General features: G+C 39.2%; 1 protein-coding gene across 4 annotated transcripts in view; it reads right to left on the minus strand.

The window, feature by feature from the left end:
• Positions 1-6686: 6686 nt before the first annotated feature.
• Positions 6687-18231, minus strand: part of SKIC3 (SKI3 subunit of superkiller complex) — a 47670-nt gene continuing 36125 nt past the window's right edge. For 3 of the 4 annotated variants that reach the window (XM_054002508.1, XM_054002510.1, XM_054002507.1), the window contains 7 exons: positions 17818-17946; positions 17099-17220; positions 15257-15415; positions 12597-12749; positions 10702-10832; positions 9340-9463; positions 6687-7939 (listed from right to left, as the gene is read on the minus strand). In XM_054002508.1, the coding sequence (XP_053858483.1) occupies positions 7862-7939; positions 9340-9463; positions 10702-10832; positions 12597-12749; positions 15257-15415; positions 17099-17220; positions 17818-17946 (896 nt within the window). In that variant the 3' untranslated portion in view covers positions 6687-7861. The remainder of the gene's footprint in view (positions 7940-9339; positions 9464-10701; positions 10833-12596; positions 12750-15256; positions 15416-17098; positions 17221-17817; positions 17947-18231) is intronic. The other variant, XM_054002509.1, reaches the window with a different exon arrangement.

Genomic DNA, 18231 nt, shown 5'->3' on the forward strand with positions numbered 1-18231 from the left:
GGAAAATCAAGCTCAGCACAGGCATTGGCTGCTTAATTTGGTAAAGGAGAGACTGGTAAGACTCTCCAGGATGACATCCCACTACACTGGGGTGGCCTCCAGGCATGCCAGGAGCAGGAATGAGCAGCAACACTCCTTCACCCTGATCCCAGAAGGTACCAAACCATGCACACAGGACCTGAGATCCAACACAAAACCAGGTGCCTTAGGACACAGCCAGAAAAATGGTGAGTTGTAATCAGAGTATAATTGGAGATTGATTTTGGAGGGGAAATCTGCAAGGTAAGGTTCAACCCCTTGCTCAAGCAGGGCCACCAGCAAAGTCAGGACCTGATCCTCATCCAAGGGATTTTTGTTCTCAAAGACCGAGATCACATAGAGCCCTGGACATCCTGGGAAAGGAAGAAATCCTGGATTATGGCACCACTTTACATCTGTGTAACCCCAATGTGCTCAGCCATGGTGTTTCCCTGTACCAAGGTGAGCATTAGTGCCATCACAGAGCACCATCCAGTATCATTCATTGACAAGGAATGATAGAATGATCTCTTCTTCTTTAGAAAAGGAAGAGATTGTCTGTTCTGGGTTTTAAACAAACCCTCACCATCGTGTGGTCAGTAATGATATGGCATGCTTCTGTTCCACAACAGCAGCTAGTACTTGGCACAGGACCAAGCCTTCCAATTAATTCCTTCACAGTTTTTAAAGTTTCTCTTCCTTGGCCACCTGCAATTAATTCCACTTCAGAATTCAAAAGAGATTAGAATATGATCACCATATCTTAGCATCAGGATGAAGGCTGCAGATCAAAATCAAGTTTAGAAATTGCTTAGAGCTATTACACTCCTGGACTTTAATCTCCATTTATTCTGCCTGATGAAAATCTTTTGTATTTAAGGCAACCAACATTTAGTGCAGCCAGGAAGATATTAAAAATGTTTCTGACTTCTCAGTTGGTATCTCAAAGTTGTAATTTGAATTTCCTTCCTCCACTAACAGATTTTGTGATTATTTTGCAGAAAACACACCAATAAATGTGGTTACTCTCCCCTAAGACAGACTGCTGTAACCAAAAAAATGCAGCATTAGAAGGAGTTAAATCTTTCAAAGTCCCTCTTAAATAAGTTGAATAAGGAATGCATTATTGTGTGTACACATACATGAACACAGAGGTATGTATGTTGCTCCTTTGCATGTCATTTCAGTGGAAGCACAGCTCAGGCCCTGGGAGCTGAAGGAAACCTCAGCAGGGGTGCTAGAGAAATGTGGGTGATGAGCTTTAGCCTCCACCAGAAGGGCAGTTCTGCTCAGCAGATTCTACTCTGGCAGCTGTCTTCAGCAATGCTCCTTTGCACATCAGTCTGAGAAGGAATGCCATCCCGAGGGATGATGGATCTGGCAGGCTGTCTGCAGGTGATGGAGCCATCCTGGGAGCACAGGGCAGCAGCTCAGTTATTCATGGAAATGACTCACTCCATCAGCCACCTGTGCTCCGCAGCAGTGTTTGTAAATTCAGAGCGTATGCCAACACACCAAATCTGCCAGGTTTGCAAACACCTTCCCTGGGAGGCAGAGCCACAGGACTCCCTTGTGTTGCAAGGGCTAAAGAAGGTCAGAGGGTTTTGGCCATATTGACAAGATTTGGAGTTGACCAGAGGATGCAGTACAACTTGAAGACAAAGGCATGGGCAACTGTGCTGCTCAGGTTTGAGCATACCATCAAGGGGGAATTGCCTCCAATGCTGTATATCTGAGCTGGCTCAGAAGTGGGAGGGGACAGCTTGCCATCCCTCAGATAGAGGGCTCTTACAGGGCTCAGCCTCATTATTTGTGCCAGCAGCTGAGCTGGGTTTACACCACTGCATTGCACTTCTTTTGTCAGAAAGCTTGGGCTTGAGATGGGCTCATTAAAGCAATTTGAAAAGGGTTATTTGTGTTCAGAGTCTCACACAGCACAGTATGAGATCAAATCACTAAATTTAAATGATTGAATAAAAATAAATAAATAAATAAATATTTAGAAACACATTTGTCCTGGCCCAGCCAGGAAAAGAAATTTCCTGGTTTGCTTGGTTCATTGTGGAAGAGAGGATTGACATGTTCTCTGGGGTACCAGATGTCTCCTTACAATTTATGGAGTGCTGTCCCACATGGGACTAGAAAGCAAGACCAATTCAACATATGGGTAGCAGAAGACAGGTTAACGTGCACATGAACCTGTATTACGTATTTAAAGGAAAGAGCAGAAAAAAAGAGCAGAAGAAAAGCTGGTATTTCCATCACTAAAACTAGAAAAATTTGATAAACCACAGAAGTATGAAAAGTTGTATCAGATGAAAAAAACTGCATGTAAGAATTGCCAAATTTAAAAGACAGATCTGGAAAGAGCTTGAGGAAGTATAAAATGAATAGATATCATGTGAGAATGGGATTTCATTCAATTTACTTTAAAAATATATTTCTACAGTAACCTGCTGCTGGAGAAACCACTTCCCAACAAAGACAAAAAGATATTAAAGTGACTCTGTCTCTCTCGAAAACCCTGCACACAGACATCTCTCAGTTTAGCCCACCTGTCTTTGCAAACAGCCAGCATGACTTTTGCACAAGAGTGTCAAGGTAATGGTCCTTCATTTAAAGGCAACTTCACAATATGTTTTCCAGCTTTTTTTTAGAGCACCCATTTCTTTTTAGGAAGATCTCTAACCTTCATATGGAGGCAGCAGTGATTCTCTCTTGTATAGATCCTGCTGCTGTGATCATATTTAATGGTTTTGTATTATTTCAATGCTTTACTCCCCTTTTTCCACTAACAGCAGTTGGAAAAAGAGGCAACTGGATGAGTTGCAGCTACCCAACATGCACTGTGCAAAAGAAGAGGGAAACAGTCAGATGGTATTGCTGCTACATGGCAGCTGCTTCCTACAGGGATAGTCACAGTGATGTATCTCACAAAGCATAAGGCACTTCACCAGATGATTCTAGCTGTTCACTGCAATTATGAAGACTTTCTCCTGAGTCACTGAGTATTTGGTCTTCACGAGGAAGATTTCACCCACTGTAATCTGTTCTGTGTGACTCAAATCTAATCCATCATAATACCCTCCTATTTGCAGTTGATGGTGGAAACACAATGGATGTAGCAGGTTATTAAAAAAAAAAAAAAAAAAAAAAAATCACTAAGCCCTCTCTCCTCTCTCCAAAGGAACAGAAGCCTGAAAATCACTATACAAGTATTTCACATCTTACATGCTCTCAACTGAAACCTGAGTGTCAGGTTTCTCATCTTTCAGAAAGTCTGTGATCAAGTACTCCAGCTCTTTACTTCACCTCCAATTCCTTCATCATCTGCAACCCACCCATAAGCCCTGCCCCAAGGCTGTAGTAAACTAAGCTTTCTGTTAGTTAAGATCTTTGTGCAGCTGGAAAGGATAAGGCTTAGCTGTCTAGAAGACTGAATGAGCACAAGATAGCTCTCAAAGAAAGTCATGGCTAAGAAATTTTAGAATAAAAGATCTTGGTGCTGAGATTTCTTTACTTCAAGAAGCTGAAAATAAGCCTGTGGAAAATAAGGACAGAAGAGCTTTGTTTATACGAAACCTTGGCCATCCTTGTGTTCAAAATGCAAGGACTGCTTCCCCTTGAAGGTCTGGCAGGGCTGGCCCTGCAACAGGAGGCTGCTGAAGAGGTGCAGAGCAGCTTGAAGGGGACAGAGGCAGCCTCTTGACTGTCTCAGCAGCTGCTAGTGCTTCAGCACAGATTGGCAGAGATGTGAGAGATGTGTCTGGAATTTGTAAAATTCTAAGCACTATGAAGCAATTAGTTTTGACTGCAGCATTGACAAAATGAATCCATATTAAAGAACAGTTCCAGAAAGAAAAATATGTCATTGGCAGCCATGTTGCAGTAAGCACTACAAGAAAAAAATAGAAGGCTGCTCAGTTCTTAGTTCCTAAGAAGTTAACACTGATGTGAGATGCTGAACAAACTCAAAGAGCTACTGCACTGTAATTTGAAAGCTATTGCAATCAGTGAGGTAACAGCAGCTTACAATTCTACAGTCTTTATTAATAGTATTTGACTGTACAGTGGTGCAAAAAATGTGCATCAGGAGCTCTGTAGCTCTGTTTTGGAAAAATCTGTCTGCATGCTCCTATTGCTCCCTTTTTATACACTTATACACAGCACAAACAGCTGGTGAAGCTGAGCTCTCATTCTCCCACAAGTGCACAACAGAACAGTGTCCATCTTAGATGAGGAGTAAGTCTATTTACAGTTCCTACAACTTTGGGAAATCCACAGCACCAACTCTGCTATCTGGTAGGCAAACTGCAGAGCCACAGTATCAGCATCTGATGGGAAACACAGAGTTTTTGATTGTGGTCTTGAAAAAAACAAACCAGTGAGAAACTCCCAATGCTAAATGAAAAAAATAAACTTAAAACAAACAATCCCACCTTTTTAACAGACAGACAGTCTCTTCTTTCTGCCACATCACATGCCTGAGGTCAATCACAGTTGTAATCACGCTTGATATTATCCAATGCATTGGAAGACAGCTCCCAGTAACAAGGAGCTTGCAACCCAAGCTGCTATTGTGTTTTCATGCTATTCAATAAAATAATGGGATAGATTTGATTTAATGTGATTTGTATTAAACATGGGTCAGAAACCTTCACAGAGACAAAGAATCATCTTCTAGTATGTTGAAAGCAACCACTTTCAGTTCATTAGATCTCATTCCATTCTGCCTTCAGCATAAACCAACATAATAACTTATAGTTGGACAATGTTTATGTTTCCCCCCTTTACAGCAAGAGCAGCTGAATAACACTGACTTCCCAGGCAATGAAATCCATAAGCAGGTCTCAATTCCCCAAATCAGTGATGCTTATGTGTCTTTGTATTTTGATGTGATTGTCCTGGTTTAGGACAAATTAGGGGAAAACACCTCCAAAGGAGCCCCTTATAGGAAACCAAACCCTCTGCAACTTCCCCCCACCACCGGGTTCGGGAGGAATTCCTTCAGAGGGGAAGTGGAAAAAACTTGTTTATTAAGGCACAACAAAAAACACTCCCCAGCACAAGAGAAATAGCCCAAGATGACCACAGATGTTTTCACCAGTCCAAGGGGGTTGAGCTGTATCTCTCTTCGCCGCAGAGGGTACGCAGCTTCTTTCGCAGACCCCGGGGGAGCTCCTGCCCGGAGTAGGTCCGATATCTTCGGGGGGGGGGGGGGGAAGGAAGGGAACAACGGAAACCGGGGAAAAGGAAAAAAAAAATGGCAAAAAAAGCAAGCCAGCGAAAAGCAGAGAAAAAAGAGAGGAAAACAGAGCCAGCAAAGCATGCAGCCAGCAGCAAGCAAGACCAGCAAGCAAGCTAAGCAGCAAGCCAGCAGCCAGCCGGGGGGGGGAAGGAAGACAAAACAAACTGAGAACACGGAGCAGAAACCACGATTGGGATAATGAGCATGAAAATGTCCTGTCCCCACGACAAATTTACATTACATAAAATACTTGGTTGCCTCAACCTGCAGGAATTTACAAGCTTTGCCAGTGTTACAGCAGACTTGTTACTATGTGCCAATTTTGTAGATGCTATACATTGCATAAAAAATCAGGAGAGCAAGACTTTCACCTCATGTTGTTGAATTTTACAAAAGCTTAAATTTAAACTCATCTTCCATGGGCACTTTTCACTGAGCACTTCACAACTCACAGAGGTTTGTGGAGTTTTTTTTCCTACAGTGTATGTAATACAACTTCGGGCTGTTTAATTATCTTAGACAAGGAGATCATCACTGTTTACAGTAAAAGCAAGTTCATGGTCTTTTGAACAGAAAAAATCATCGTACAACTTTTTTTTTTAATATGGAATGTTCACAGTTGACGGTTACTCAGCTGGCATCTCTGGGCTGTTGTCACCTGTCGGTTTTCCTAGATGCTAGAAGGAATTCAGGGCTCAGTACTAGCAAAATCTAGGCCAACGCTCACGCAGAAGGATTAAGAGGGGAAGGCAGTTGCTTACTGTGCTGCCAGGAGGCTGGTGATGACAGCTTTTCCAATAGAGTGGGTGGCACACATACCAAGACCATATGCCAAGGATACAAACCATAGGCTGCAAGAATTTATCCAGGCTTTTAATAGCAGGAAGCTAAAAAAAGTTACAGCTACTCTTGAGAGTCACATGCCTGGCTTTTGCAGTATTTCCATTTCAGGTTTGCAGTTACTGATAGTTCAGGGCTATTTGATAGCAGCTCTGTGAAGTATAATCGATCTAAATTTAAAGAAAATAATTTTAAGGAAAGTGAGAGAATGAAAGTGTGGAAGATAAAGAGATTCTTGCTATTCAGAGGTTTTGTCTTACCTCCACAGATTATAAGCCTCAACCTACTGAACTGAGTTTTCCTGTTAAAACGACAGTGGCACACTCTCCAGAGATCAGTGTGTGTGGCTTGCACTCCAACTCAGCATCCTGTTTTCGGTAAGCCCAGAACAACTGGTTTCAAAAGCAAGTGCACGTTCAATGCTGTCCCACTGCACGCTTTTGAAGTGCCCTTTCCTGCCTATAACATGGGATTGTATAAGCCATTGTAAGACTCTGCTGGACAGAAATTTTAAGAAGATTTAAACTAGAAAATGGACTGCTATCATGACTCCTGTTAACAGAGTGAACATCCTCATGGTAACTTTCACAGGTCAGAGTCATTACTTTATTTATTTTTTATTTTCATGTACATAAAAGTAAAATAACAACATCTCTTAAGAACAGTTGTCATGATTCATCCAATTAAGCAATCAGCAGCTGAGTTACCAAGGGATAACAGAAGTTGTCTGCTACCCAGCTCTTCTTAGCCAAGAAAATCTGGCATCACTGGCAGTGGAGTTAATAATTGTACATCTATGTATCCAAATGATTCCTTAGGTTTTAGCTTTTATTTTTTCAGATTCTGTACTGCTTTAATGTGTGGGTCTGAGCTTCATATTAAGGGATGGTAAGCTCTCTTCACAGAGTAGGTAGACAAAACAATTCCTTTCCTAGCTTGGGACCAAGGACAACCACCCAAATCTCAGGCCCCAAGAGCATAAATAACGTGGACTGAAAAGAGAAAAACAAGGATGGGACTTCATAATGTAAAGCTGTAATTGGACAATTAACTCCAATATGCTAATGGACCAGAACTTATAAAAGTGAGAGACATGTGACCAGTCATCCATTTTTGTGACCATTTTGGGTTCATCTTGGGTGTAGCCAGGGCTGGGCTCTTGCCCAAGGTGGATCCATTGAGGCCTTCTAATAAATACCTACTTTATTCTTTGACTCCATCTAGTCTCTGTGCTAGGTCAGCCTTCACAAGGCATCTGTTCTGGTGACCCAGACAGGACAGAAGGTATCTGGAAGACCCCTGGACCAAAGGAACACTCTGCTCCTGTCCCTCAACTCCTGCCAGCACTCCTGGGAGGGGGCTCTAGCTGTGGTCCAGAAGGTATCAGAGCCCAGGAATCCTCAGGCCTGACAGAGACACATGAGTAGATAAAGGGGAATTCTGTTTGCTACCTAAGTTAGGGGGGAAATACTCTATTGTGAATAGCAACAAAGTTTAATTAGTAGGGGGAAAAAAGAAAAGCACATTTCAGAGTTTTCTTTACAAAATAAATGTGATTTTATGTGTGTAACTCAACATGAAAATAACCTACTTTTGTTCAAGAAAAAGCAAAACTAAAGACAAGGCTGCAGTTGATGAAACAGAAAAAAATAAATCAGACATAACAAACAAAACAGCCCAAAATCCATACACTTCTGGAAGGTGAACTAATTGAACTGGATGAATGTAAGAGTATTTTGCTTGAGATAGTCCATCCTAGGCACTTGCTGACAATTTCTCATTTAGTTCCAGAGCTCTAACATCTCCATTAGCTTTGGCATTTTCTATAAGCACCTGCAGAGAAAAATAAAGAACGACCTGAGAATTTAAGTTTTTCTGTTAGTTTTAATGGCAATCTGAAATGTACTTTCATTCCTGATAGACTAAAAGATCACTAAAAGATCATCTAAATTTCCCAAATAGGAAATACTCAACATTACACACCAACTTGCTTAAAAGATCCAAACTCTGCACTCTAATGACTGTAATCAATTTCAATGCTCTGTAAAAGCATCATTGATTACTTTGACAAGTACCTGCTGGCAATTAAACAAGCAGACCTATTTTCCTGCTGACACACACTTGTCTCCTTCTTTGTATAAATCTTACCTTTGTATAAATCTCCATTTGCCAAATTGAAGTGTTCTCTGCAGTTGCTTTAAAAAACCTGCCTTTTCCCTCCCCCAGTTAAATTCACGCTTCCCTGATTTCTTTTCCACACATCATATTTGGAGCTTTTCTACTAGGGACCTTAAAAAAGGTCCCACAGCAACCTAATGCTCATAAGCTTCTGGCACATCTCTTGTAACCCGATGACATTATACATACTGAGAAGGAAAACCATTAAGCAGAACCAATCAAATCTCCAGCCATTATTATCATACTTGTCAGCAGGGACTATAGATGACTTTGCAGAAAAGTGCAATGAGATCATACCAGGATCTTCTGAACTCATTAAATCTAGCTTTTTTTATCTGTGTCTGTGCATGTCTATGTATAGATTTTTGCCCACATCTTTTTATATGTACCTCCAAATGTACTTTGTATTGGATTCAACATTTCACCAGAGAACAGCTGATAATACAGGCAAAAGACCTCATCACCAGTGGCAGCATTGAGGCTAGGAGAGTGTATTCGGATTTTGAGGAGAAAAGAAGTTCTCATTATAAGCCAAAATGAATGACACCCCACTTGCACTACATGAAAAAGCTGCATGGATTTGTGAGTTTGATCAAATACATTAGTGAAGTACTGTCAACAGAAACTAATGCAGCATCTACTATGTACTGAAAATAATGTATCATTACGCACGTAAGTCTTTTATACAGAGCACAGAGATTTTGCTGCTCAGATCTTTTGGGCCAGGGACATGACATGTTCCAGCCAGGCTAGAGGGAATTAATGTTATTATTGCTAAAATTTTGATTCAATGGTCCTCATGTCTACTGAAGAATCACCAGTAGAACTGTTCCAAGTTTGGACTGGAGACTTTACCGTTTTATTTTTTCATTACTGTATGGAGGAATGAAAGACATTCAAACAAGCTGGTGTTGATTTCAAAAACTGAAGTATATTTGCACCTCAAGAGCAGGTCTGCCAACACCTTCCTAACCTCCTTCTACCCTACTTCCCAGTTGCAAGTATAATATCAAATGTAAATAGATAGAAGTTCTGTATAAGGTGGACTGTCTTACATCTATTAATTCACAATCATCTTTGGCATACAGATGTTGCAGGAGGTACCAGCGTGCCACCGACACTATGGTTTCTGGATTTGCTGGTTGATAAACGACTCTTTCCAACATTCGCCGAGTCTCCCTGAAAATGTAATCAAAACATCATCCAAATCAAATTCAACTGAACAGGCCCCATGGAACATAACAAAGCAAGCAACAATGGCCAGAAGTAATATACAGGAAAGTCCTTATTGCAGTTCCTGCAAACAGAGACAAGATGTGAAATTGCAGAAGAGAAGATAATTGGAATAGAGTACTACACAAAGTCTAAAATAAATTCTGTATGGCTGATACTACTTTCCAACAACAACACATTATGTACCTAACAAAGGAATTGTCAAATTCACAGTGCCATTTGAAATCTGGTAAAAACTGGCTACTACATGTAGGGATGTCATATTCATTCATGGTGCTCCATCAGCTTTGGTTCTTGTTCTAAGAATTCTGTCCTTTATAGCCAATGTGATATTCCATGTGATTTAACAGGCTATTGAGAAGTTACATGTTTTTGTTTGCTATTTGTATTAAAGATTAATTTATTATTTCAGGATTTTGAAACACCTAGGCAGATCAATTAGATCTTGTGATACACTATTCATGTAAGTTAGTGTCTGGAATTGAAATAAGACTGATTTTAATTAAGTTTCTATCTGAATTTTATTGTAACTGACAACCATCACAATCATATTAGGCTGTCATCTGAAGAGACAATAAAAAATGTAAGCCAGTTTCCTAGAATTATCTACAAAACAGGTGAATTATTGAACAAAATCATACAAAATCCTCTAATTTTCCATAGCTAAAGCAAAAGTACTATAGAAAACAAAATGGACATAGCAACCAAATACACAACACAGGAAGATTTCAAGAACTCCTTCCCTAAATGCTTTCCCCCTTCCTCAAAAAGCCAAAATGTCCACCTGTCCGTTCAGGAATGGCATGAACTTTCACTGTGAGCCAAACTTAGGATCAAAATTAATCCCAGCAGTAGTCAGGGCAGTGATATCTGTGCTATTTTAGAAGATTTTTCAGAATGTGTAGTCTACCTGATGAATTTATTTAGATAACATGCTTTTAAAATGAAAGTTGCCTTACAGCTGTTTTTTTCTGTGTGTTTTTTTTTTCCCACAAATAATGGAAGATTTGGCTGCTCCCCACATTACTAATCCCTTCTCCCTTTTATTTCCCACACTATTTCAAGAATTAATTTCCGCTTTCAAGTTTCTTTAAGTTTTTGAAGTTAGATAGCAGATAGCAGATAATGACCACTTGTATTTTTAGACACTGCATTCCACTGACAGCTTAACAGATCATGCATACCTTGCTCCCATTTTGCGATTATACTGTAGCAGGGCTTGAAGTAGAGCTGCCAAGGGACAACGAGAAAGTTTCAAAGCTTCAGTTGTTGCCTCCTGAACCAAGGATGGCCAGTGTTCATTTGGGACATTGGCCTATTATAAACGTTAAGAATAAAAGAAAGAAAGAGAATAATAATAAAGAAATTTTTAAAAATAAAGAGAAGAAAAAACGGGGAAAATTACTTTATTGTAGCATATTCGCAACTCTCTAGAAAGCAGGTTTAATTCAAGCTGTTCTGAGAAGTATATGGCAGGCTAGAAAGACACTCGTTTAAAAAAAAACCAGACTAACAGTGGTTAGAAGTGCCTAGAAAAGTCATGTTAACTTATTTGGGATCAGCCTTGCTAGCATTCCCCCTGTTAATTTATGCACATAGTCTTTGTTTTTTCATACAAATTTTAGTAGTGCTTCAGAAATCTTTGTAAATCTTCATACCATGTATAAAACCATTCTAGAATGTAGAATCTATCCCCAGAAGTGACATCATATTTTTTACCAGAAGTCAAAATTAACTCCTAGACTGTAATCACCTAACAGAGCAACTATTGAGCAAAGCCATCTATCTTAAGAATATAAGCAAAGCAAAGCAAGAAAAACTAACTTTAGAAAAACCTTATTATCCCCATTGTATCTGGATAGCATTCAAACTACTGTACTTGAAAGGGTGACCAAATCGTTACTTGGAAGATAACTGGAAGACAAGCAAATACAGAGCTTTCTTGGACCTGAGCAAGTTTATCACCAAGCTTTTATAAATTTCATTAAACCAGTGCAGAAATGCTAAAAAAATATCCACTCATCAACTTCTCTGCTCACTTAAAAAATTGAGGTGAAATAATCAAATTCATACTAATCACGTTTTTAAACAAAGTCTTCTTTATTCTTAGGCAATTCAAGCCAGCCCTTGAAGAAATAGTATTAATCAATTTAGATGGTATCTTGAGACCTCTGAGAGCATTTAGGAGCAATTAGAAACAAAGCAGACCACTAAAAACTGACAGAAAACCACTAGGAAAAATACTGCTGCTTGACAAATTCTGCTTTTGGAAGCAATGGGCTTAGGAGAAAAACTGAGGACAACTGTCTTCTCCAAAAAGGAGAACAGTTTTGCAGCTTTATCCTCAGTAAATCTGTCTTTTCTTACCCAAGATCTCAGGATATACAGGGGTTGTGTTGCCTGATCTTGATTACAGCTGGGTCATTAATTAATTTGTGAAAAAGTATTAGCCAAGATCACAGCAGTATCTACATTTTACAGTAGACTTTAAATTCTGGTAGTGCACTTCAAGTTTCTAGAGTGACACTGCTTGAAGATTATAAACATTCGACAAGACCCTGAGATAAGTTCACCTTGCCCCCCAGTGCAAGGAATGGAGTACTTTTCTTTATTCCACAAGATACAATTCCCTTAGTTTGTTCTTAGACTTCAGTGCAAAGCATCGTATCTGGAAATGACCATACAGCATAAAAATATTACATACAGCATCAAATATTACTGACTTTTCCAACCACTTGTTAAGAAAAAACACCTGTTGAGGCAGTTGTCTGAACAAGACAGACATTTGGAGGGTACATCAATTTGGATGATCAAACTAAAACTGTTACAGACAAGCCTTACTGAGCAAGTGAGCCTCTTAGGCACAAAGTGGTTCTACGTGATTATTACATTGCAACCTCTCTTACAAAGACGTGTTCTAAGAATACTCCACTGCCCCTTGATGTCTCATTTTATTCTCTAGCTGTCATTCATAAACCGTAAAGTCATTTCAACAGGGGCATCATCTAATAACTACAGAAGCCTTCTATCCCACCAATTTCTATTAAATCATGCAGTAATGTTATATTGGTTATCCTACCATGCAGATTTCCAGTGCGAGCATAGCTAGCCTGAGCAGACTGGATAACTTCCCGTTCCAGCTGCCCTGCTGTGATGCCAACTGCAGACTCTTTCTGTAACACATCTCTGCTCCAGTCATCATTCTCTGAGACTGATATATTTTTGCCAGCCACTGAAAATAGACATCCAACAAAATCACTTATGGAGTCACCAAAACACACATCCATTAGGTAATACCATTTAGTCCAATTTATGAGAGTACCACAGCATACTATTAGCTGACACCATGCACCCAGTCTTCATTCCAACAACATACTGTGCATTGCCCTGCAGAAAAATTAGTCTGCTGCAGAGCTGGCAGTATACCTCACTACTTATTTTAAAAGTTCCCTAGCCCACTCATGGACTTTTTTTGATAGGTTCTCTCAGCTGCTGCCTGCTCTGCCAGCACAAGATGTCCTGGATTTCCTCATGAAGAGAAGGAAAAGGATTCTAGCTTCTCTATCTTTAATTTGGTAGTCATCACACATTTTTCGAAGCAGATGCAGCCATATTTGCAAATCCTTGACATATACATGATATGCATGAAGATGTGCAAGCCATATTTAGAAATATTCTTTGCTGGATCACCAAGTAAACAAAGTAATTAGCTTCCTTTTGAGTACAGGCCTCTAGACTTTTCCTGGCTAAAGACTGCAGTGTGTTAGAGGAGGCAAAAATTATTAATGCTTTCTGGTGCATAGAAATTACTCCCAATTACAAAGAGCAACACACTGGAAAGTACTAATTAGCACTAGTGAGATTGTGCATTCTTGACATCAAGCTGCAGGTCTGCTTTTTAGAGTAAAACATTCATTCATTTGAAGGAAAAAAAAACTTCTCTCAGCCTCAGCTCTTTGCAGCTGAAGATGTCTAGCACTCAAGTAAAGAAGACAACCCCCAAGCAAAGGCACAATGGCAGCTTTGCCAGATCTGCTTTTCTCTATTTTCCTGACAAGTCACAGCACAAAAAGTAGAACAGCCATCAGAGCAGCAGTTCAGCAGCACTCTTAAATCCCACATAACAATTTAGACAAAAGCCAAAAACTTAACCAGAAAGAAAAGTTAATGACCCCTCTAATGCAGTAAAACTGTAAGGCATCACAATGGATAAATCAAACTCACAGCAAGTCTAGAGATAGAAAACATAAAAACATACATTTATCCACTAAGAGCAAATGTAGCAGCCAAGTTTTCCAAAATGCTATCTAAGCCTTGAGAAATACTTTCTTTAATTGAAGACTAAAAAGATCTTCCTCACAGTTACCTTATCTGTGGCCTGGATTAAAAAGACAAAATCAAATCATCCCCTCCCACTCCCCACACCACATGCACTCATTTCAGTTATTCTCCCTGCTTGTAAGGAAGATGTCTTGGCTATGCAAGGGACGCTTGAAGAATGTACACAAACCCTAATTTAATTTTAAAAATGTTATTTAAAAAGAGGATACAATAATTTCTTGTGTGCCCCCTATTTTGCAAATTTGACCTGAATGAGTTCTATATTCAGAAAGATGAAGTCCCACAAATCACAGAAAAATGCATCAAAAAAGCATCTTTCCCAGAAATAATGCTCCTGGTGTTTCTGAAAAAAAGAGGATTTGCAGCCTTCTAAGCAGTAAGACCATGATCTGTAAAGCAGCCTTGAACTGATCTTGTAAGAGTGAAAACAACTTCACTGAATCTTACCACAAGGAGGGTTTTATTCTATCAATGGGCAGAGGAGCATCATAAATCCTTCAGCTACATAAAGGACTCTAAAAGTTCATGTGATTTTTTTAAATGATGTGCTACTTACATTGGTAAAGACAGATAATAACTGTGAAACAAAATATTTTACGAAGTAAATTTAACAAAGTAGAAATCTATTTAGATTTAAGTGAAATGTGCTACTTAAGTTATAAAGTTTAAATTTTTTATCTGCAATTCGTTTTGGCGAGCCAGACAAACTGTAAACTAAACTAAACTGTAAACTAAACTCAACTGTAAACTAAAAAGCAGCTGTTAGAAAATGAACGTAATTGGTGTTGCATCCATCAAAAGGATCTCTTGGCTTGCAGGACTTCTCAGATTGACTCACAGAAGCAGCATATGAAGTGAGATTTAGCAGTTTTGTGTCAACTAAAAATGATTACTCATCATGCCATGGAAGGGAATTACTGAAGAATGTTCAGTACTGGGAGTGATTCTCTGCAGTCAACTTACTCAAAAAAACAGTGACACCTGAAGTCAGAACATTATGGAGAAAGAGACTTATTCAGGTTTTCAGACCCTTAAAGAAGAAATTATGTATTACTACAACAGGAAATCCTTTACTTCCATTTATTCTTATGGATTATGAAGTATTTCAATGGTTTCTGCTCACATGTCAAATCACAATCCCTAAAGACACGGACTCCAGGCATTTATCTCATGCTTTTAATTCTCTCCACGTCTGCTTGGTCTTACTAGCAGTCCTTAATATTTCAAGTTCTGCAGAAGTTAACATGATGTTTCAACTTTGGAATAAATACAATTTAAGCTGTTTTTTCTGTCACTGACTGTCAGCAGATAAATAAAATCAAGCAGTGAAACAAATGCTCACCCTCTTACAGCAGGTGTGAGAGTGGCACACCAGTCAGGGAAAAGATTCACACTTACTTGCCAGGCTGCAGCTGAGGATGAACTGGACATGACTGTCTTGCGAAGTTCCTCCAGGATGTTGTCTGGAAGTTCTTTGTGAGACTGCAACAGCTGCTTACACTGAACTTGTCTCAAAAGCAAAAACAGAGCTGGGTGCTCAGGGCAGCTTTTTAAACCCTAAAACCAAAACAGTCAGAATTATCATTCTCCAATATCAAGAATACTTAGATTTTCCATTCTGTTCTTTATAGAAAACAACACTGAAAGCATTCTCAGGGTGCTTGAAACATAGCATTTTTCTCCTCATCTGCACAAAAGAATACTCCAGGGACTGACCCATAAAAACAGGTAATATTTTTTATCTCCTCAAAACACATTTGAAGTCTAAGCTCAATTTTGTACATTGCCAAAGGTTTCTTAAAGACAGCTCTCACTTGGTTTGACAATTATTAAAAATTTTGGGCCTATCAATATACGCAAAAACCTGTCTTGGGGCTAAAAGGGGCCTTGATTATGCTTCAAGCAATTTCAGTTCTCCCAGATAAGACACTGTATTTTCACTGGAATAGAAGCACTTTACTAAACATTTCCTACTCAGTAACAGCAGGTATCCAGAGAGTATTTTTTTGAACCAACACAAAAAAGCAAAGACAGAAAACTAGCTATCTGTTGCTCTACTCTGCTCAGGTGAAGCATGTGAAGCTTCTGCAAACCTCACTGCATGTCATTTTCTGTGCTGAAGTCACAATACTTCCAAGAATTGTAACTCAAAACATTTGTTTTAACAAACAATACTTGTATTTTTCACACATTCTTTAACAAAGTATATTGCCTGTGAATCCTTCACAATTGAATGACAGCAGTGTCTGACTCACCACTCCCAGTTATACTGCTTTCTGAGAATTCTGGGGTCCAAAACTACCACTGAGAATTTGTGGTACTAGGGAATGCTATCCTTTTTTCTTCACTAATTACAGACACTGACTGTCCTATCCCCAGGCTATTTAATCAAACAAAAAACAACAGAATAGAAGCAAAATCCATCACAACCTTCCCCCACACCGAAACTGGGGGAAGGACAGATCTTGTATGTCTCAAAATCTCTGATCATTGTTAATATATGGCAGGTCAGTATACAAGTTGGCGAGAAAAGGAAAACACCTCACCAAGAAAACAGAGAGGTAAGAAAGTACTTCCTCCTGAAAACCAGCATGTTCAATCAATCTGCTTGTCCGGTTTAGGTTTCTTTTTTTTGTTGCTGTTGTTTTTCTTTTTACTCTCATCCACTTTAATGAAATATACCAAAAACAAGGATCACATTTGCATGTGATTAGTAATTTTTCTTTAATGAAAATCAGGGATGTGTGCTTTTTTGCTAATCTTTTACCAAGTCTTCCACTCATGAACACCCTCTTGAATGTTGTTAACAGCCCAGCTCCCTTCTACAGCCGTATTGCAGCAAGGCCTCTCTGTTTAATAATTAAACTTGGAACAGACTTCAGCTTTATCATGACACACACACTACTTGTTTCAACTATTAATATAGTTCTGCTGTTGCAAACAGTATATTGGGGAGGGGAGAATATGTCAACAATCAGTTCAGTTTGTCAGAACATGGTGCTAATATTGCCAGAGTTGAAGGTTTGATTCCTGTACCGGCCGTTTACTCAAGAGCTGGATGATCTGATCTTTATGGGTCTCTTTCAACTCAGAATATTCAGTGATTCTGTGAACTATTGTGTTTTGTAGCTCTGAGGGAACAGACAGTTGCTAATTCAAACATTACCTTACTGTATAATGCAGAAAAATAATGGCTTCTATACAATTCTACCACAATCTGCCAATGTGACATCATCATACCTTGTTACAAAGAGCTTCAGCTTCTGACAGTTTACCAGTCTCCTCTAGACTGGTAATAGCTTGACACAGACACCAGTCTTCCAGAGTGCGGACATAATTATGTGGAAGGTTACTTTCTCCAGCTGTAAAGACAGACAACACGCATAAACAGATTAGTATTTATGCTGTAGTACAATCCCATGGTCACAGGCTCTAGATCTGGTAAGGGAGAACTTTTATGAGTTTTAATGTGACATTGCTCCCTTCACTAGTAGGAACACTGAAAGATGGCAAAATCAAAAGCATGAGGGGAAATAAGCATACACCATTTGAGCTAATGGTTTGAGATCCATCAAACATGGAATTTTAATTCCAGTTTTCAAAACACTATGGGCACTTCAGCAAGAATGAGTATCTACTGGAAGAGTTACAGAACTCAAAATTACTTTAGCCTTTTCATGTAAGTACTGCTGCTGCAATATAATACATCCACAACTTTCATGGATGTAGGCATCAGAGTTCAGAAATACTGTTTTAGAAAACCATTTGAAACTTTTCAGGGGAAAGCAAGCTGCCATTAAGTATCTAAACATAGCTATATATTTGAATTTAACTTTTTTGGTGTAAAATACAATTACAACTATTGAGTAATCCTCAGCCTATTTGCAAGTTCAGAACAGTATTGCAAGCTTAGATAATTTTATTTTGCCTTTTTAAAACAGGAAACACATATAGCTTACTTTTGGCTGAAACTGTAGACACAAGTGTCATCTCTAGACCTGTTCGTTTCGGTTCAGTGTTGTTTAGACAGACAACAGTGTTTTCAGCATGACAGGCTGCCATTAGCACTGCCCAAGCAGCAGGGTTATCTAGAAAAGAATAGTCAAAGGGAACTCATGTCCATTCTAAATATGCTGATAGTTCACTTAGAATGGGATTTACCAGATAAAGCATAAAAGCATACCTATCAATGGAACCATACACTGTAAATACAATACCAACAATAAGAGAAGTATTTGAGCTCAAAACAAGGAAGGTGATAACTACTTGCTTCTAACTAGTAAGTAAGGTTCATCAGATTATAAAAGGAAGATGCTGTTCCTGAAGCCAACTAATATATTTTTCACAGATTGCTTAAGTGTGCTGAAGCTGAC

The sequence above is a fragment of the Vidua macroura genome, chromosome Z (assembly GCF_024509145.1).
Source record: "Vidua macroura isolate BioBank_ID:100142 chromosome Z, ASM2450914v1, whole genome shotgun sequence".
Classification (NCBI taxonomy): domain Eukaryota; kingdom Metazoa; phylum Chordata; class Aves; order Passeriformes; family Viduidae; genus Vidua; species Vidua macroura.